The sequence below is a fragment of the Phlebotomus papatasi genome, chromosome 1 (assembly GCF_024763615.1).
Source record: "Phlebotomus papatasi isolate M1 chromosome 1, Ppap_2.1, whole genome shotgun sequence".
NCBI lineage: Eukaryota > Metazoa > Arthropoda > Insecta > Diptera > Psychodidae > Phlebotomus > Phlebotomus papatasi.
The window spans coordinates 47,199,142-47,220,518 of NC_077222.1; the positions used below are offsets into that span (position 1 = coordinate 47,199,142).

Below are 21,377 nucleotides of genomic sequence, written 5' to 3' on the forward strand. Positions count from 1 at the left end.
CTAATAGCGATATTACTCAAAAATAATGAAGAACGAGAGACACACAAAATTGCTAGCATGTAATGACATTTCTGACACAAATAACAATAATTTCATAGGTCACGCTCGTCTTAACTTTAATGAGATCCACACCAATTATACCTACAATACGATGATTGAATGAAGAGTAATCAAATGGAACCTGTAATTATTCTGAAAGAGAGAAAATTGGAGAAGAATTGAGTGTATTAAAGTCTGAACAGAAGTTTCTAGTTTTATTGATAAGGTTTAATAAAAATCCAAATTAAAATATTTTGAATTAAAAAACTAAACTGCGTCATCAATTGTTTTATTTTACTAATTTTACATTATTTGATTATGAAGTTTTATAATATACTGGTACCTTAATATGAATTTACATCATGTATTTGTCATGGAAGAAATTTTCCTTATATTTTCAAAACACAAAAAAAAAAACAATTCGTGTTTTTATATATTCAGAAGCAATTTTGTTTTCACTTACTCGCATTCACGTTTTTTTTATTGAAGTACTATATTTACACCCTTTTTAAAATAAACTTCATAGCCATAGTCCAAGTTACACAATTTTCCTACTAATTTTTTTTCAAAAATGATTTTTTGACGAATTCAGGTAAGATAATTTCTAATAATTTTTCGTTAGAAGTTTTTTTACTTGCTGTTACAACGAAAGAAAATTTCTTCCAAAATGTAGTAGGTATTGAAATTTAAATTTGATAAATGATTTTTAAATGCATGATATTTACTGTAATTGCTTATTTCAGTAAATAATTCTCGAATACACATAATGTTCAATAGTGGCTCTAAATTTTTACCAGATATTGTCAAAATAAGATTTAGAATATTTAAGGAAGAAAACAATAATAACGATTTCACTGAGCAAATAAATATTATTTGAATTGATATTTAATCTAGAAATGCAATTAACATAGGGAAAATTATTTTCCCTTCGAACGCTCACACTGAGAAAAAAAAACGGGGGTGCGATTAACTTTTTTTCCTCATAACTTTAACACTTTTTAGGTGTAAAAATATATCAACATTTTTTAATGTTAATTTTACACCTTTTTAACGGTAAAATTAACATGAAAAAGGGTAACTTTAACCCGCAATACACCTAAAACGGGCAATATTTACACCGATTTCGGATCAAAAATGCAGGGTAAAATTAACATTTCCGGAATGTTATTTTAACTTTTTCGGATTTCTCTCAGTGCATGCCTTTGAATAATATGAATTTTCTTTTATTTTTCCTAAGAGACTTACTCATTTCTATTAAATATTAGTTAGCTTCTTATCAATTCTTGGTAAAAAAAAATCATGTTAATCGACGGCATGAATGTCCGAAGCGATTGCACTTTCCCCTATGAATGTGGTATTAAATACATAATTTGAATTCTTTTTTTCCATAAATTAGGTAACAAAATACTACTATTTTTTTCATGTTTTTGGGTTCAGAATAGAAGGCATTGTAAGTATAAGGAAAGCCACTGTCTTGAATCATCATGTAAATATAAGTATTTTGTTTGAAGAGGACTATATTCACAATTGATTTATGCATGAGATCCTGTCACTGTAGTTCTATATACAAAGTCTGTAGTGTTATTTTAATACGATACACTATCAGATAATCACTAAACACATTCCAAGTTAATGTCTCTCTGAAAATCTATCACTAGCTTCCCAAAGCGGTCCATATGTCCAAACTGTGTAAAAAAAACTACACTCTCTGCATATCCTACAGAGCTTCAGCACCCTGCCGTATGTGGTTCGGCCCAGGGTTGAAGACCATGTAGAGCTGCCAGGGGTGGAGCTGCTGCTGCCGACGGTGTTGTTGAGGCGTGAGAAACGGTGGAGCCCGCAGGTGCGAACCCCTTGCTCAGAGCTTCTGCTTGGAGAGACAGCATCAATCGATTGGCAGCTTGTCTTTCAGCTTCACGCTCCTCTGCCGTTTGGCGCCTGAATTGAATATAAATTGAAATGTTTAATTACATATATAGATTTTACATCCAATATTCATTTTCATTTTCGGGCTTAACAGAAACCACAAAATACCTTTCCTCAATCTTAACATATACCAATATAATTTTCTGCTTTAGCAAAACACCGACGATAAATTTCTCCTAATTTACTCGGAATTATGATATAATAGGGGTAGGATGTTTAATTACTGGTGTATAAATTGTTTGATATGTGAACAGATTGTTTTCATCGTATCAGTGTAAATATTTATGGGCTAGAATGGGGATGAGTTGGTGCGAAATTTATGGTTTCATCACATATCTCAAAACAATGGTACAAACAACAATATATATAACAATATATAATACTATCTTGCACAGTGATCATGTAGCAGAAGAGTGAAATTTAATAATTCAGACTTTTACCAAATAATAACAGAAAATGAATCCAGGGGATGGACTTGAGCTTCAACTCATAAAGTATTTATCAAAGTTAATTAGCGCGGCCGCAAATTTTCCGATGTCAGAACCAATTATGAAGTCGATTTGTATAATTTTGGGGGCTCTTTTGGATACCAAATTGTTGGATTTAGAAAATTAATTATTTACTAGCTTCTTCAAATTGTAATTTTTTGTGGCTATTTGGAAAAAAATGTCGGAACTCGGAACCATATTAGCTGAAACATCATAAAAAGCTTAAACTAAAAAAGACCTAAAAAGAATGCAGAAAAAAAAACAAATTGAAATATAAAACCCCCATGCCTTTTTATTTTCATCTATATATAAACCAATATTGCTGTTCCCCTTTTAATGTTAAGTGGAGAGCTTTTATTACTGCATATTAATGATCACTTTTGGGAACAATTGTTTTCTGAATGAACTGGGTAAGAGCCTGAATCGTGTAATGGCGTCTCTAAAATGGTTATATTAGTCGAAAAAAGGGGAGGTTCTTCATGGTAAAGTGCGCAAATGCTACAACCGCTTTTCATATTAAACCCAGTGTAATATTCAGGACAATGAGTATAATAACAATTATTAATAATGTGATTCACTTAACTATATTATGGATGAATGTCTATATATACAAGGTAATAAAAGGGTTGAGCACAGCGTATAGCTCAGAAACACACTGTGATAAAGTTATTTGACTTTTGAAGGGGTAACAAATTTGCAGAACCTTTTTTTAATTTAGGTTTGAAGGAAATCTTTTTAGAAGTTTATTTGGCTTTACTATTTTTTTGAAAATATTAAGCAAACAAGTGATTTATATACTCAAGTAATTATGAATATCTAAAACATAAATATCTATATTACTAACATTAACACAAGCTAAAGGTTTATTGAGAATACAATGAAAGTCTTGAGCACATTTTCTTTTCATTTTTGTACAATTTCTAATCTTCTCATTTTTATTCTTCTCTTCTTATTCTTTTTCTTTCACTTTTAAATTATAGGGTTTGGCCGTCTCTTCAATTTCGGAACGATTTTGATTAGGATATGTATGGTGAAAAAAAGAATTAAGATCATGTTAAACTCTCATTTAAATTTAATTTTAAACTTAATTTTTTGTTAATGTGCAATTATAAAAAAATAAATGCAAATGAGTCTAATGACATTTATATATTAGGAAAATTTATATTAATCTTTTACAGTATTGAGGAACTTTTGATCGTTTTCCTACAGCGTAAACAATTTGCTTCAATATACCAAATATTAAAGAAAAAACTTCTAATATTGTATAGAGGCTACGAGACTTGATAAAATATCAGATAAAGTTTTTTTTATTTAATTTAAGAAATATTCACAAAATACATAGAATTTAATGTCAAAAAATTTCTGTGTTTGGTCATTATTGGCCCACTAGTTCTTAAAGGGTTATATTTAAAATGTATAAGTCAAAGGTTTAAAAATGTTTGAACTTTCCCTAACTTTGTATAGTTAAGTTTCAACTTTTTTACTGCTCAAACTCCATAGAGAGAGCAGTATATACAAAACATCGGTGTTTTCATCATAAACTATTTAAACTATATTTCCATCATATTCCACTATGTCGTCTCTCGGTTTAAGTCGTAAGTGTGTCTAGGGCATAATAACGGGTTTTCAAGATCAAAGGTTAAAAGGGCTTTTGATAGGATTGCGCATTTATAATCGAATGGTATCACGTTTGAGCTCGTTGGAAAGGTTTTGGAAATCATGCCTTACTCGATTCCAAATCAGTTATAACCCGGTAATGCACCGATTTATAACTGATAACATTTTTTTTTTATCAAAATTCAATTAGATCTCTCCTAAGCTATTTTGAGCGAAGTTTTGAGTAAATAAATAAATAGGTTCAAATCGATTAAGAACTGGTAAATTTAGGAACAAATTGCCCAGTTTGAATAATTTTGCAAATTCTTGAATTCGAGAACACTACTCTCTTTCTTATGAACTAAACCAATAAAACTAAACTTTAATAATATAGGCAAATGACACGAAAGTTCTTTTGAGGCAGAGGTGAGCAAGAACCGTTTGAAACCGAACAGAGTCGAATGAAAATGGTACGTCAATGGTAAAAACCCTACCTGGACAAACTTATTTTGACGTTTATTCGATTTTAAACGGTTTTTGCTCACCCCTCTGGTACCGCGTCTAGTCACGAGTTCGATTATTTCGCAAAGTATTGTAACAGGAATTCGTCGAGGAACTGGAGCCACTCTTAGAAGTGAACTAGTGAGTGTTAGAAAAGTGCTGCCCCCACATCCTCTGTTATGCCATGTAAATTCCTAGACAGATCGGAGACAAAACTCTGCAAATTCCTTAATGAGTCGACCATTGATAAATGCTTCGAGACCGAGCCGAAAGCTTTGGATAGAGTTGCCGTTTTTCTTAAAGTGACTCCACTTCCTCGACATATCCCGTTTCCGGTTCCCTTGTACTGAATTTGATTAGCGTTAGTTCTTTCACAAAATTTTGAAAACCCTGGGACGCTTTGCCACCCGTCTCAAAATTATAAGAGGTCACATTAAAAAGAATCTTACAAAATAAACGAATTGCACCAAGATAAAAAATGATCAATATATGTACATAGTACGACTTAAAATATAGTTGATAAATCACTTGATGTAAGAATATAACTTTGCGAAAAGGAATAATTTAAATATTAACGAAAATTGCTTTTTATTTTTAACACATAATTTTGAAAATGTCTTATTGGTGGGAGGCAAGAGGTTAGAAATGAAGAAATAAGTTGTAAAAACCAGTCATGGAAAGCACCCTCCCTGGCACTTTTGTTACTAAATAATTCACATCCCCAGGAATTGAGTGCTATTTCGATTGCCAGAATCATTTTGCCACAAAACGAGACTCGAAAAACATTTGCCTCTTCTACATTGTTGGTGTAATCGAATACAAAACACAGTACATTTTCCTCCCATCCTCTACTTGAGCCCTATTCCACCATCCAATCTAATCCGAAGGGAAGCAGTGACTCTGGAGTGGTGTGTGATCTTAATCGAATAAAAAGAGTGACACGCATCAGAAAGCAGAATTACCTCATACCTATGAATGTGTGTTAGAAGAATTAAGGAGTACACGATATACATGCAGTAACAAATTTACCAGTCAATCGTGAAAAGCCTAGATAAACTTTTGCTATCTGAGATTCTTTATAGGTATTGGTCCGTACAACTCTGAGTACATAGAAATTCTATTTTGAGTTGACACAACCTCGGCGAGCAAACTGATTTCAACGATCGAAATAGAAAAAAGTGAACATTGATGTCGATTAAGTTTATTTTCATTAAAACCACCAGTTCAAACCATTCAATATTAAAGTTTGAGCCCGATTCAAGGTATAAGGACTTCAATATATGAAGATAGCAAAATTTATGGGCACCGTTTGACTCAAGTAGAGTATACATATATGTACATAACGTGTCGCGCAATTGTTTAAAATTTGGTGGAAGAAATAACATTCTAAATGAATACGTAATGAAAGAATAGTTTTATAAATATAATTTTATATATAATTGGTCAGTTTTATATCCTTTTTAAAATCTAATATACAACGAGAATTTTATATTGCGATTTTTTTTGGGGCTTCTTCAGTCTAAATCAAAAAGAAAGAATTATTAACAGAAAGTGTCCTATATTTAATTCACATTTAACAGAAAGGAGTTGAGTATATGGGAAAGGGACAGATAATCCTAACCGGCTTATGTAGGTGAGATTCTTAACGTGAGCTAACTCGGAGTGCATGCAAATTCGATTTAGAGCTAAAGTTGGGAGACGCCATTCAGTTATCTTGAATCAAATTCGTGAAATTATACAAATTTTGTATTTAAACCAAAATATCAAGGATTGGGATGAACTGACAGAAAAGTGATACATGGGTGAAATGTAGACCAGAATGTTCTCTATAATTTTCCCATAGAACATGATCTCATCGATTACTCAGAAGCCAAGATAAGCGAGGTTTTTTGTTTCTTAACTCGTTTTTTCATCCAGAGTTTCCCAAGTAGTCATTTGTTGAACTTCAACTATATCAAAGAATTGTTGTATTTTGTGGGACTTTTCATTTAAAACCCTATTTTAAGTGTCTTGGTGGAGTAGAGGCAGTCAAATTGGCATCTGAGTGATTTCAAAGCGTTATTATGGGAAAAATCAATTTTTTTCGCACTTAAACGGCAAAATCGGAGTGATAGCGTAGTCTGAGTGGAAAATGATGTATGGACGAAATGTAGAGACAAATGTGCTCTACAATTATGTCGAAGTAATCATCAAAATCGGTTCAGCGACAGTCGAGATAATTGAGGTTATGTGATATTGAAATTGGTTTTTCGACTGTGGCGCCCCTGGTGTTGGTCCCACGAAGTTCAAATATTCTAGAAAGTTGTAGCGTTTGATGAGATCTTTCGTTTAAGCCCTCATTCATCAAAATCGGTCACATAGAACCGGAGATATGATTTTTTGAATTTTGTGAACTTTGACCCCTCATATCTCCGGTTCTATTGAAACCACAGCGCACTTACGCACCATTTTGGAAACGTCCTAGACTGGACTACAACATACTAAAATTTCATTAACTTGCACAATGCCGTTTTTGAGAAAAATGTCTTTGAATTTCGATGAATTTTGACGCTATCACAGCGCCACCTGTGGTGACTTTTTGAACTTCCATCTGAAAGTGCTCATCGAGACGAAACCAAAAAGGTAAAATTTAGGTCGCTATGTTAATTAGAACCGGAGATAGAGGCCGGTCAATGTTCGAACTTTGACCCCTTATAGCTCGGGTCAGGGGTTATGGATCGACTTAAGGTTTTTTTGTTTGATAGGTATAATCAACGGCTACAACATACTAAAATTTCAGCCCGATTGCATAAGGAATTTTTGAGTTATTTAACTTTTAAGATTTAAAAATTTTCTTTTTAATAATAGCGCCCCTAGCGGTGGTTTTATGAACTTGCGATGTTAGAAGGGGAAGTGGCATTTCACGAGAGCTTTCCAAAAAGCCCTCATTTTTTAAATTCTGACAATTAGAACCGGAGTTATGGCCATTTTAAGACATTTTTTTTGGACCCTTATAGCTCGGGTCAGGGTGGTCGGGGGACCTTAAGTTTAGTACTGATGGAAAGCTCTAAGGCCCAGCTATAACATACTAAAATTTGAGCCCGGTCGATGCCATAGGGGCGGAGCTATTGAGAAAACAAAAAAAGGGGGGTCTTCAAAATGGCGGAAGGAGGGGTGGTGGGTGGGAGGTCAATGCACCATGTTGCAATTTTCATGCGATATTTAACCTTTGCCGAAAACCGCAAGTCGATATCTTTTTTAGTTTAGGAGCTATTAAGCTCCAAAGAGCGGCCGGACGGCCGGCCGGCCGGGAACGTAACTTAGCCCCCCATATATTCGTGATCAGGAAGTGGCGAAACACATTTTGGCCAAGTTTGAGCGCGATCGGACGACATGAAATTTTGTTAGGATTATAGTAGGTGAGATTGTTAAGAATCTCACCTAATAGATCTGACTTCACCGTTTTATTACAACAAATCATTATTTTACCTTTATCGAAAAGCCCAAGTTAATATTTTCTACCTTTGTCTCTTTAGAAACAGTTACATGATGACGGTGAAATTTGTCATTCAGCTATGAAAATAGATTTTTTGAAGGTGCCATATTTATAATCTATAAGTGGTTCTTCTTAAAAATTGAGATCGATCGCATTTCAGTTAGTTCCTCTACCTAGCTTATGGTTTTTGACCCACAGTGGAAAAATATATTTTGAAACTTTTAATGTTTACAGTTTTATTAAATACACTTTGAGCCTACACCGTTTCTTATCTAATCAGTCAATATAATTTTTTCAATATATCCTTATATACATATAATCATCAAAAATTTCTACCATTAAAAATATAAAGCAAATGAAGAGCTCTTTTTCTATTTCTTCCTTTATGGTGAAATATTTAACTAGCCAAGTACTATCAAAAGTAATCCCCTAAGAAAAGGTGCAATTACTTTCTAAGCTTTCTGGTGTTTGTACCCCTCTTTTAACTACAGCAAAGGTTCTTACGTTGAGTGTGTTAATTCTCTTTATGACTAATAAATGAGAATCAATTAAGTGATTAAATAAATGTGTTCCAAAATTGAATCACTTATTCTCTTGTGCGACACTTTTATAAGGGAAAGAAGAAGAAGAAAAAAACGATTTTTGCGCACAAACATAGCACTACGAACCACATTCTTAGAATATGCGACGGACGATTTTAAAAATTTACCCCCGTTTTATTTTGCATCCCTACGCGTCATTTCTGTGTTCCAGTAGATTTTTTTTACATCATTCACTGTTTTTGTGGAGTGGTTCTCCAAGTTTGACACTTTGAAATCGGCTCATAATGGTGGAATATAAATATTTAATGGTTAAAAACTTCATCCCCTTGCGCGTCGGTGATATACTTCAGTATATATAGAAAGCATTCTATAAATTTTTCATAGTCACGTGCCTTATGTATTTACATAAAAAGAAACATTTTAATATTTCTCAAATAGAAAAATATATAGTAGAATCCATTTGAAACACTTGGGTGTGTCTTACGTTGAATTGTATTCTCAAAAGACAAAAAACAGAATTTACATTACGTTAACTGTGATGCTGCTGAAGTATCAATTTCATATTAGAGGGATCCTCATACTAATTCACTAACAATTCAATTAGGCTCTGTCACAGGTGTATGAAAATTGATATACATTGGTTGCAATTTCAACTATACGGTACGGCACTCCCTATTCACACTCTGTCATCAAGTCAATAGATTTTGTAACATGCGCCTCTTGTTAACACTTGATGAAAATTTTAGAGAACAAATTGAGCATCAGTGTAACCCGAATTTAACGGGCGAAACGTAATGCAAAATGTGAAAATTGGTCTCACCTCCACTTCGTTCTTCTATTTTGGAACCATGTTTTGACTTGTGCATCCGTCATCTTCAGCCCTCGTGCCAAAGCTGCCCTTTCAGCAGATGCCAGGTACTTTTGTTTGTGAAAGCGCTTTTCTAGTTCTGCAACCTAAAATCCGTTGAATTAAAAATAATTATAATATATATAGTTTTTTGTTTAGGTAATACTTGAAGATGAAAGATTTGAAAATGCGTGTATATACATATTCGTATAGAAAAGCATTACTCTACCGAAGTATAGGCTTGAGTGTAAAAGTCACACTTAATTTGTTAACAGGTGAAGGACTGATACAATCATTTGCTTTTCCTTCAAACATCTTACAGCAATTGATATTTAAGTCCAGTCAATGTTGTTACTTTTACAATGTAATGTTTAAATTTAAGTACAAAAAATACAATAGTCGCAATACTTGGATAAAATTCCCAAGAAATGATATAGGGTCATGGTAGATATTTCAAAGGTGCATAAAGAAGAAAAGGCGTGAGGGTTGAGAGTGACACCTAATCGCAATATAAATAAAAACGTTAAATTTAATTTAAAAGTCTAGCAATTCTTAATCGGTATTTTTTCTGCTTAGATGTTGCTTTCCATTTCACATTTTACCACAGGTATGTGCGTTATTGAAGTCCTAACGAGCGAAACTAGTAGTACTAGTTCTTGCAGCCAGGAATTATTTAAAATTATTTTGAGTCTTTTAAAACCAAGTTCAGTTTATAATGAAATCTAAAGCATTTCTGTATGCTACAGAATGTTTCATGAAATTACAGTATTAAAAAAAACCAGAGATTTCATATTTATAATTTCTAGATTATTTTTTCTTCTAGTCGTTCTAACACTGAGAGAAATCCGAAAAAGTTAAAATAACATTCCGGAATTGTTAATTTTACCCTGCAGTATTGATCCGAAATCGGTGTAAATATTACCCTTTTTAGGTGTATTGGGGGTTAAAGTTACCCTTTTTTCATGTTGATTTTACCGTCAAAAGGTGTAATATTAACATTAAAAAATATTGAGATATTTTTACACCTAAAAAGTGTTAAAGTTATGAGGAAAAAAAGTTAATCGCACCCTCTTTTTTTCTCAGTGAAGTACTTAGTCAATTTATTATTGAAATTGATTGATAAAAACATCCCACCGATATGCGTCCATCGTTACAGTTACATTTTCTTTTTATTTTGCCTTAAATTTATATTTACGGTTTTTAACTTTCATAAAATACAAATATAAAGGAATTGTTGTTTGGAATTTTATTTGAAATATGTTATTGTTACCTGTATTCGAGTAAATGATGTTCGAGGTTTTTTCCGTTTAGGTGGTGTTCGATTTTGATAAGGATGACCAATACGCCGCGCAATTGGAAATGCTGCTAAAAAATAAAGAAAGAAATATTATTGATATTAATTTATTATTCATTTATGAATTAAATTTGGAATAGAATTTCTTGTTATTGTATTCGTCAGAGTAAAAATGGGTATCCCAAAAACATTACTTTTTATTATACTTTTGAAAAAATAATCTATAATTTCTTAACAAATATTTGATACAAATATTTGTCAATATTTATTTTAAATATAGCATATATTAATACACGCTTTATTTATGTTCAGCGCACAATAGCTTTTGTTTGTAAACATGTATTCAAAATTTTCTATAGGAGTGAGCGAGATGACTAGATCTAGATCTCACTCACTCTCATTGAAATGTCAGAAACATGTTAGTCTCAAATATAACATATATTTAATATGATTTTTGTTTTGTTTTGAATTATCGTGTAAGTTTTGTTATTGGTATTTTTGATATTTAGAATTAATGAGAACCAATATCATTTAAAGTAACTTAAAAAAGATATTGTTAACACAAGAATTAAATGGATGGTAAGATGATTTAGATCCTTTCAAAATATTATTTTCTCAATTAAATAATAAAAAATAAGACTTTAAATTTCTTTTATCAACAGCACTTTTCCATCAATAAACACTTCGTCATTCAACCTCAGAAAAATAACCATTATTATAAAGAAACTAACCATTATATAAAGAGATAACTGGCGTTCAAAAAAAATATGCGTTCAAAAAGCTAGGACTATTGCAAGATCAGAAAAAAAGAAGATATAAAAGCTTTTGATCTTTTAGGGACAAATTCTCTGAAAAGTGAAATGGAGAAAATCAATAAGGAAATATATGTTTTTGGGAATGTGATAGGTTCTAAACATAAATCCCTAAAATTGGGGATCTTAAAAAATCCCACAGCTTCTCTTTACATTGATTCTCGGTGTTAACCCCTCAGATATACTTTTTTTATGTTTGGTGAGGGCGTTTTCTCAACTTGCTTTGCAATCAATTTCATGAAAAGCATGATGTTTGTCGAAAATAATATAAAGCATAATTTAATATGCTATTCGCTATACTTTCACCCACACGGTAGGTTACGAAAAAGATGAACATATCTGAAGACTTTTTACGATGGTGGAGCAGTTATGAATAAATCAATAAGCAATAATGTCTAAAAGGATTCAAGAGGGGAGCTTTTATTTCCCCACTTATATATTTCAGATAATCTGAATGACTTTATATTTATAAGTATCATGGTATCTCCTGTGAATATTTTACCATGCTGTCACGTACTTTTTTTGCTTATATAACATGCGCGACTCTACAATTTTAATGAATAGCCTAAAAGTTTACTTCAATTTTAGATTCGCGATATTCTATCTTCTTTTCTTGCATTCACTTATGTTCTTATATTGGAATAAATTAAAAGGCTTGAAATAGTTACTTGATCGGCGAACATGGAAAAAGTTTTATTAACTTACAGCAACAAATTATGTTAATTGTCCAATTAAAATACCTCTAATGCACATCGTACACAAGTCAATGATAACAATTTTATGTTTTGTTTTTGAATATTTTATTTTGTTTCATTTAACTTGCGTGGAGAAACATATAGTAAGAAGCTCCGTCGCGACTCTTTTTTATCACAAAACTTATTTTTATGCCGTCTCTGAATTGTAATGAACTTCGTTAAACAAATTGGACAAAAAAGTGAATACAGTGAAAAAGAGTAAAGTCGTCTCCAGCATGAGGGGAGATAACACCCAGCCAGAAACACGTTTTTATACTTACGGATTATGGTGATTAAGTCACCCAATCCATACTTCTTGTACCACGGCAAAATTGACCACTACCAAAAGGCCACAAATACCTAACTATGACTGTGTTATGTGAATTTGTTTGTTTTCAATGGGATGTTTTTTGTGCGCGTTGCATGTTTGATCCTAATCGACATAAAATTGGTATCAGTTTAAGTTGCAAAGCGTTGAAAACAGTAGCTGATTGCCCATAATATGTGAGTGTATCGTCTTCACAATTCTTCTGGCGGCAAGGTCTTCTATGACCAGTTGAAGGAGGAGACGCAGAAGCGCGCCGGATGTGTAGAATTAAAGAAGACATGAGCACCGACAACGAGGAGAGAACTTTGGATGATTCCAATAGACGATGAAACCCATGATGACAAAGATGATACTCATAAAAAACCACTGTTTATTTTGAAAATTAAGCCAAACAGCACGTAACAGACGGACGGATGAATTTGACATGAATTTCACAGACCAATTTACAAAGGTGAGTAATTGCATTTCGAGACACAGAAGTACCATGCAATTATCAAGCCCATGTAGGTGGTCGACACTAATCAGTGGCCAAAGGAAGTGAGGTTCCGAAGAGCCTTGTAATTTTTATTTCCGCTCTCTTTTAATCGTTGTGGCAACAGACCAAAATAGTCATTATCAATCGAAATGGATTTACTGCACGTTTTACGTTTTATTAGATTTTTTTAAACGTATCTTTCAAATTTACTACAGAACATAATATTGATGTCTCTACTCCATATTACTTTAAGGTGGTATTATGTTACTCCAACGGATGTTATTTGCGACTATATTTGATGCAGTATATTTGATGTGCAAATTTAGAGAATAAATTGAATAATGTGCAAAATAACCAAAACTACCCAATACTAAGATCCTTAACAAATTTTTGATTTTTTTTAATAAATATATGGCGCTAAAGAAATATGTAGTCTACATACTTAAGTGAAGTTATGTTTAAAGAGATTAGTCATCGGTTAACAACACTAGTCACAGTACCGACAAATATTGCAACTTTAATTTTTACTGCTCGAACTTCACGGAAAGAGCAGTATATATATAATCCCTCGATTTTTTACCCCCTCAAAATTTCCCTTGTCCACCCACTGCTGGAGACCACTTTTTTCAACAAATCTTCACGTTTCAGATGATTTCTGAGAAATGTCTTACGCTGTTTGTCCCACTGTCTGTCTCTCAGTCTGTGCGTCCGTCTGTCCGGCTGTCGCGAGCTCTAGAAGCCAAATGGCAAGAGGTAGTGCCTTGGGACATTCGGGGGACCCCCCATAAGTCGACCCAAGGATCGTAAACATCTCTCATTTTTCCCCCATCCCACCAAACCGTGTTTTTTGGGATTGCTCGAAAAGTTCCTAATACGGTTTTCAAGGTTAAAGGCTAAAAAGGCTCCAGAGAGCGCATTTATCAAGTGAATGGAATCATGTTTGGGCTCGTTATAAAGGTCTTGGAATTTCCGACAAAACTGAACCGGTTCCAACTTTTTATTCGATAGTTTTTTATTCGAAATTCAATTGTATTACTCTTGAGGTGTATTTTGGGAAATATTTTGAGTGACTTATAAATCATTTCAAATCGGTTGTGAACCAGTAATGATTCGGTTATGGACCGATAAGAATTTTTTGTCCGAAAATCATTTTTATTACTCTTTAAGCTATTTTGCGTAATCTTTCGAATGGTTTATGAATCGGTTGATAACCGGTCAATTGTAAATGATGCGAAATTACTTTTGAGGTTAAGCCGAAGTGACAAATTCGAGCACTTCGAGATGTTTAGTTTTAAGATAAAAAAGCTGAATTTATGGGACTTGCAAAATTACCATTTTAAGTTGAGAAAAAAATTAAGAATGTCATTTGATTGAAGAAATCAACAGTGAACATACACTATCGATAATTACTTAATAAAATTGGTTGAATGCTTCAGAAATAGTAATTTAGACGTACTAGACCAAAAGGACAAAAATATTTGATGACGCCTATTTGTAAATGCTACTGGATGAAGATTATATAGCTTTCTTGGTCATTCAGCAAAGAATTATAAGCATCTACAGTAGAGTCTTATAAATTCGAACGCTCGGGGGATATTTTTGACATTTCTCACCTCCCAAATTCTAACGTTTTTTTTTTCAAAACTAACTAAATTTATGTGAAATTAACCCTTTAAGGACGAGAGGGTCAAAAATCAGGGGTCAGAAAAAATCACTTTTCTGACTTTTTCGGGCAATACACAACTTTAGATTACCGCAGGAAAAATTTCATTTTTGGGTCACCGACCGGTGAATCAACCGTCCTTAAAGGGTTAAAATGTACTTTGAACACTTTGAATCAAATTCCTGAACTTTCTCACAAGTCTTAGTGGTAACATAATTCCTTTTCATTTTATCCGATAATAATGTATGTAAACATAGGAAGAAGCACATAAATTTGATTTGCATTCATCTAGAATACGATTTTTTTTAATATAACCCCATAATTGACATTTTGAATCCAACGTCATTCGAATTTGAGATATTCAGATTTGAGACACTCTACTGTACATGTTTAAAATTTGTGGCATCGAAGTAATATAAGCCACTAGAAATGAATATACGTTTCTATGTAGTATCTTATACTTGATATATCGCATATCGAAATTGATTCTTAAAGAAGGCAATGCTCAAAATTTTAGTAGGACTAACTGAGCTGCTGAAGCTGAGCGAAACTGTCAAACAACAAAAACTAATTAAATAGGATCACGAATTGCCAAAAAAGACGTTCAGAAATGGTTAAAAACCCCGAATAAGTGATATTGCAACACAACAATGCTCTATGCCGGTCTATGCTGTTGCATTATTATGGTCCAGACAGAACACCCCCATAAGTTGACTTGAGAAACTCCCATACGTGTTTGTATGTAAAAATGAGCTTTTGGTATCAACTTTTAGGAAACTTGGTAGAGGCTTGGTACAGAATAACATCAAAACGCTGATTTTCATATGTGGCTTTCAGTTCAATTCAAGTCAAGACAGAATTCGGTCTACTTTTTTATTCTCGAACAATATTCTCGAGGAATATTTGGAACACTACTTTCTATCAATTCTACTCCAGATATTTCCTTACTATTTTCCTTATTATATATGCCAATGAAAGACTTGAATACTTGAAGATTGGAAAACTTGATAATGTTCTCTTAGATTGTTGATGTTTTGAAGAAGATTTCTGAAGAAGAAGAATTGAAGCGATTAGCCCTACTACCCTAACTGAGCAGTGATTGGTATCGTTCCTTTAGAAGAATCTTCGTCAGAATAGGCTTTCTCTCTCCAACTCCTCTATATAGGCTCAATAGCTCTACTACAAAGTTGTTTTCGATTATATAGCTAAGAGATCAGGAAACATCGAGGAAGGAGTGCGACTCATTGTTGTAAAGATCTCAAAGGATTTGCGAACCCTAATCGAAACGTAATCGAAAGCTCTTATTCCAAGCTATAACATACTACAATTTGAAAGCAATTCATGTCATATAGAGGCTGAGTCATTGATAAAATAAAATTAGTTGGTCTTCAAAATGATGGAACGGGTTGGGAATGGCGGGGTGATGGATTTGGCAGATTTAACATGACCAACTCCTAGCCGTACATCTGCATTAAACCTCTCCCAAAAACCGTTTATCGATATCTTTTTTGGCTCTCTCTTCAAAAACGGTTATACGACGGACACGAACGAGACGAAACGGAACTTCTACAAAATTGATTTTTAGTGGATAGAATATTCGTGATCAATGAGTCCCAAAGCGTGCACGATCTGACGAGGTCGGATTTCAATGATGACAGTAACTTGAGTTATAATCGAAGTTAGGCCATATCTTTGGTGTTTATGAATCGATTTCGATGAAATTTTAGTAAAAGTGTGTAGAAGTCAGTTCTTCTATAAAGTGGTAACGTCATAATTTTTTTTAAAATTCACGAGTTAATTCTCCTCACTAAAAGGGAACGGAGAGGGGAGAATTCGTGGCGATAGGGTGTCAGTCTTGGTTGGAGCGAGGAAGAGGAAGCATCGGGCTCCTTGTCCTTGGTCTGATGAGGTGGATAATGGCATATCCCAAGGCCCAGGGCAACAAGTGTATCTGAGTACGAGTCATCTCGAAGGAAAAAGTCTGTTCAGAAACACTCCCATTTTCGATTAAAATGTCGCATCAGCCCGGCTTCACTAAGGAATCTTTTTTCATTCATGAACTGACCGTAACTTCAAAATGAAAAAAAATACGACGAGTTTTTAAACCATCCCAGAAAACATAATTTTGTAGAAGGAGTGACGTAGGAGGGATACTGAGGGAAATTTGAAGGGTCCCGAGGTCGACTTAAGGGCGGGTTCCTTGTAGGTTTGAAGTCTCTATCTTTAAACTTTGATGTGGCTCTAACTCTAGACATGGTAACGGCCGAACAGATGGACGGATGGATTGATAAACAGCATGACATTATTTTTCAAAAATTGTATCAAAGTTGAGATAGTGGTCCCAGCCCGGCGGGTGGAAAGAGGAAATTCAGAAAACCTATCAACCTTTCAACCTGAGAACCATTTAATAAATTGTAGCGTAGCAAAAACCAGTGATAAACCCGGGTAAGCTTACGGTTGCTGTGAATTTTTACAGGCGACCTCGAAGTACGTGCAACTCGGGGTGATTGCAACTCGGAATGCGTGAAAATTTTATTGTGAATTACATTTTGGAGTCAAATAATCGCGTCGAGTATACTACTTTCGGAAGTAGAAATAGATAACATTGGCTCGACGTGATTATTTACCCCCAAAATTCAATTCGTAATTAAATTTTAACGCATACCGCTTTGCAAGTACACCGAGTTCGCCGAGGTTGCCTGTAAAGAATGTCAGCTACCATAAGCTTGGCTCTGGGCTTATCACTGGTAATTTTCTATTTCAAATAATTTGAGTGCAGAAGACTAAATAAGAAAAAGAAGGCTCATTGAAATCGTTCAATAAACATCACAGATAAAGTCCGGTCAATTTCGTTATAGTAAGGGTCGGGGTACAGTGGGGTGGAGTGGAGACGAATGCGACACACCATTAGAAAGGTCTTGATCTCAGATACAATATACTAAAATTTAATCGAAATCGTTTTACAAACACCAAAAATGTAGTGTGGTTAAGACATTTTTGGTTATATGTATCTCAGGTCAGGGAACATCAAGGAAGAAGTACTACCCACCATGGGAAAGTTATCGATCTCAGCTACAACATACTGAAATTTAAAGAAAAAGCGACGTGTAGCTTTCGAAATATTCGACTTTCGATTGAATCGGATGAAATTGGGGTATCAAAATAGTTATAATAATTCACGAGAGCTTTCCAAAAAACCATTTTTTTTAAATTCTGACAATTGGAACAGGAGATATAGCAATTTGAAAATTTAATTTTTGGCCTATTCTAGGTCGGGTTGTGGTCAGAAGGGTCGGGGTGCTTAAATTTTTTTTAATCGAAAGCTCTTAGGCGCAGCTATAAAAATTTGAGATCTATCGATGCCATAAGGCGCTAAGTTTTTGAGAAAACAAAACTTTGGGGTGTTTCTAAATGGCGGAATGGGGGTGGGCGTGGGTTTTCGCTGTGTCCGTACCAGTCCGTTCGCTGCGTAGAAAAGAAAGAAGAAAATTAGCTCGATAAGCGTGTGCTGCTAAATTGGATGTCATGGGCCCGCGACCCCAATAGGAATAAGCAGTTGAAAATGATGATGATGATGAATAACAATCGATCACTGGTTAATAAACGGTTCTAGATCTGATTATGGCCAGACGGACGCACGAATCAAACTGAAATAAGAAAAGTGGTCTTTAGGGGGAGACAGATTGCAATTTTTCAGGTCAAAAAATTGAGGGGTTACACAAATTTAAATGAAAATTCTTGGATTATTCCTTTAAGGACGCTAGGGACACCAGTGTCCCATTTTTTTTTATTCCCTGTGGACTTCTAAAGTTATGTTTTGTTATGAAAAGCCAGAAAAAGTTATTTTTTCTAACCCCCAATTTTTGACCCTCTTGTCCTTAAAGGATTATGAAGATGTGGGGTACATTTGACTTGGTCACCTTTGAAATAGGGTTTTCTTTCCTAATTTTTAAATAAAACTGAACTGGACCTTACGATGACATAATTTAGCTCCACAACACAATTGTGAAGTTGAATTATACATTACGATAAGGATGAATTAAAAACAGGAGAATGAAGCCCACTTACTGGGGTGTATCAATAATATATCCCATTTCCGCCTACATACAACAGCTTCAGTTAGAAACCGAATTTTCCGAAATTCTGAAAATTATTGAATTTTTCCACCAACATTTTGTTATTGAATATAAAATTCACACAAACATTTTCATTATTAATTAAGTTTGTAGAAAATTCTGAATTTATTTTATAATAACTCATTGAAATTCGACATAATGGTTAAAATCCGTTCGTATTATAAAATGAACTTATAACAATTGGTTAATTGTATATATGGTTAATTATGTTGGTACTACTTAGTAATTAAATATTTAGCGATCTATTGTAAAACAACAATTACCTGCCAATCGATCTTTCACAGCCTGATGAGCGAGTGCAGCGGGATGTAGAGGTGGTAATGCCCATGTGAGGGGTGTACATGGTCCCCTCTGTGGAGCTACTCTTAATACATGGCCCGGAGGATAAAGTGGATATGAGTAGATACTACCGGCGGCTGTTGAATAAGACAAACCAGCCGAAGAAAGTGCGGATGATAATTTACTTTCAGAATCTGAGAGGTCCTTATCACTTTTATTGTTATTTTCAAATGGTTTCGATAGCAAACGCGATATACTGAAAGGCAGGGTTTCACTGGAGGAGCGTGTCTGTTCTGATTGAATCGGCTCACTGTGAAGGAGACAAAAAACATAACAATGTTACAAATGAATTACACCGAGAATCATGGTGAGGGAAACTTGTTTATACAAACACCTTTATGAGAAAAATGAAGTTTAAAAAGTATTACTGAGTCTTTTAAAACGTACGTCTTTATCTCAATGCATTTGAATCATAAATCAAACCTGTAGTAAATTTATTTAAAGTTATTTTCGCTCGACATATGTACAAATCAACAAGACAATGTTAATGGTTTAGTTTTGCAAGGAAATATGCCAGTTCTTTAACGAAAAATACCCTGTTGGACAGTAATATCTAATAAGATGTGAATTTGCATTAGAGTGCACGATAGGTAATGAGGGTATGATGCGATTTTCACCTTATGGCAGTCTCTGAATCGTCGTAACAACTTCCGCCACCATCGCAATCAATATCTGATCCACTTCCTCCGCAACTCATTCTTGAGTCCGAATCCACATCAACATTGATTTCCTGTTCGTCGTCCCCTTGGGTCGACATTGCCGTTAGGGGCGCTATTTTGGCGGTTGTATCACTGCACTGGGGCACCCAACAAAGCACTTGTGCAATTACAATCTTCACACTTCTGTTCACCTGATATGGAGAAATTATTGCTCACATTTCCTTATTAGCTTAAACACCCCAATGAATGATGAAACAAGTCCCAAAGGTATCACATTCACCGTAAACGTTAACATGAACAGCAATTTGCTGACCGTTAATTGACAGTGATATGGATGAAAGGTAATCATCGAAGTGTCAACATTTCTACAAATAGCACACTCGATGAGCTTCTCTTGGCTTTCACAAATTAACCATATAGATATACGATTTGGTTTTGAAAGTCGACAATATAATATAGTATTAAGAATTTTATTTTAATTATTTAAAAAGGAGAATTGATTTATTGCAGATCACTCGACAAAATATACTTTCGGTTTTTTAACGAAAGATTTAAAATAATGTCGCGCGTATCTTAAGATGCTTACCGGAGCACTACTGAACAAAGACTGCAGAGTTGTCGTACGAATGAAACATATAGTGAAGAGCGGTATCGAGCAGTGGTGCGCTTGAGTAAACCATCGAGACTCCGCCTTACAGATTGCGCGTATATATAACATATATATAAATGGAAACAACTGGTTATGCGGAGGCCCGGTGTCTGGCAATGCCATGGTGAGTCGGTCGGCTGGGCGTATCAGAAACACAACTGCGATTGGTTCAGATTCTCAATGTATAGTGCAAGTGCGACGAGGGAAATCGTATTTATTTTGATTTGGCGAAGCAATTTAGTTAGAAAATGGCCAAACGGATTTTCTTTGCATATTACATAGGACATTATAGCAGTGGAGGAAGTAAATACATTGTCAATTGACTGCTTTATTTGTCTCTTCATATTCTTATTTAACAGCCTAATGTTCAGATAGTTTCTTTTGTATAAATTATGTGATATACAAATGTAGATAGAGGAAATTAATTATAGCCTATTTATTTGAATTTAAATGCTAAGATGATAAATACCTAATTTTGCAACGCTAGTTAGAGTAATAATATTATTCATATAATCAAATTCTAAAATATTAATGAAACACGTTACACCCAAAACTGTCCCAAATGTTCTTAGTCCAGTGCATTTTGAAAGGCTATTAGGTAAATCAATTGCAATTATGAATGATAGCAGATAATTATATTTATTAAGATATGAAATATATATCTTAGAACACAGTATAAAGAATTCAAAAGAATTTAATATTTTAATCTATAATATCTTAATCATAGTTCCTACGAATTTTGGGATGAAATATTAGGTATCTGAATAATTTTTCAACGCTGACCATCAAATGGTGTAATTTCAGCCTATTTGCATTGGGGTAATATTATTTATAACACTTTATCATATACAATGTCTTCATGGTAGTATACGAG

General features: G+C 33.9%; 1 protein-coding gene across 2 annotated transcripts; it reads right to left on the reverse strand.

The window, feature by feature from the left end:
• Positions 1-311: 311 nt before the first annotated feature.
• On the reverse strand, positions 312-20,446 carry LOC129799476 (T-cell leukemia homeobox protein 3). 2 transcript variants are annotated; one of them, XM_055843376.1, is made up of 5 exons: positions 19,813-20,446; positions 19,120-19,445; positions 10,685-10,776; positions 9,388-9,521; positions 312-1,977 (listed from the first exon to the last, which is right to left on the reverse strand). In XM_055843376.1, the coding sequence occupies exons 1-5, from the start codon at positions 19,950-19,952 to the stop codon at positions 1,767-1,769; spliced, it is 903 nt and encodes a 300-aa protein (XP_055699351.1). In that variant the 5' UTR covers positions 19,953-20,446; the 3' UTR covers positions 312-1,766. The 2 variants fall into 2 exon arrangements, with proteins under 2 accessions (XP_055699351.1, XP_055699350.1); XM_055843375.1 differs by having other exon boundaries at positions 10,685-10,779.
• Between the last annotated feature and the right edge of the window lie 931 nt (positions 20,447-21,377).

Bases quoted from the DNA above. Each gene is read 5' to 3' on its own strand.
- LOC129799476 (XM_055843375.1), bottom strand. From the start codon at position 19,952: ATGTCGACCCAAGGGGACGACGAACAGGAAATCAATGTTGATGTGGAT. The intron at 19,446-19,812 runs GTGAAAATCGCA...TCTCCTTCACAG, and splicing joins GATTCAGAGACTGCCATAAG to TGAGCCGATTCAATCAGAAC. The intron at 9,522-10,684 runs GTAACAATAACA...AACGGATTTTAG, and splicing joins CATCATTTACTCGAATACAG to GTTGCAGAACTAGAAAAGCG.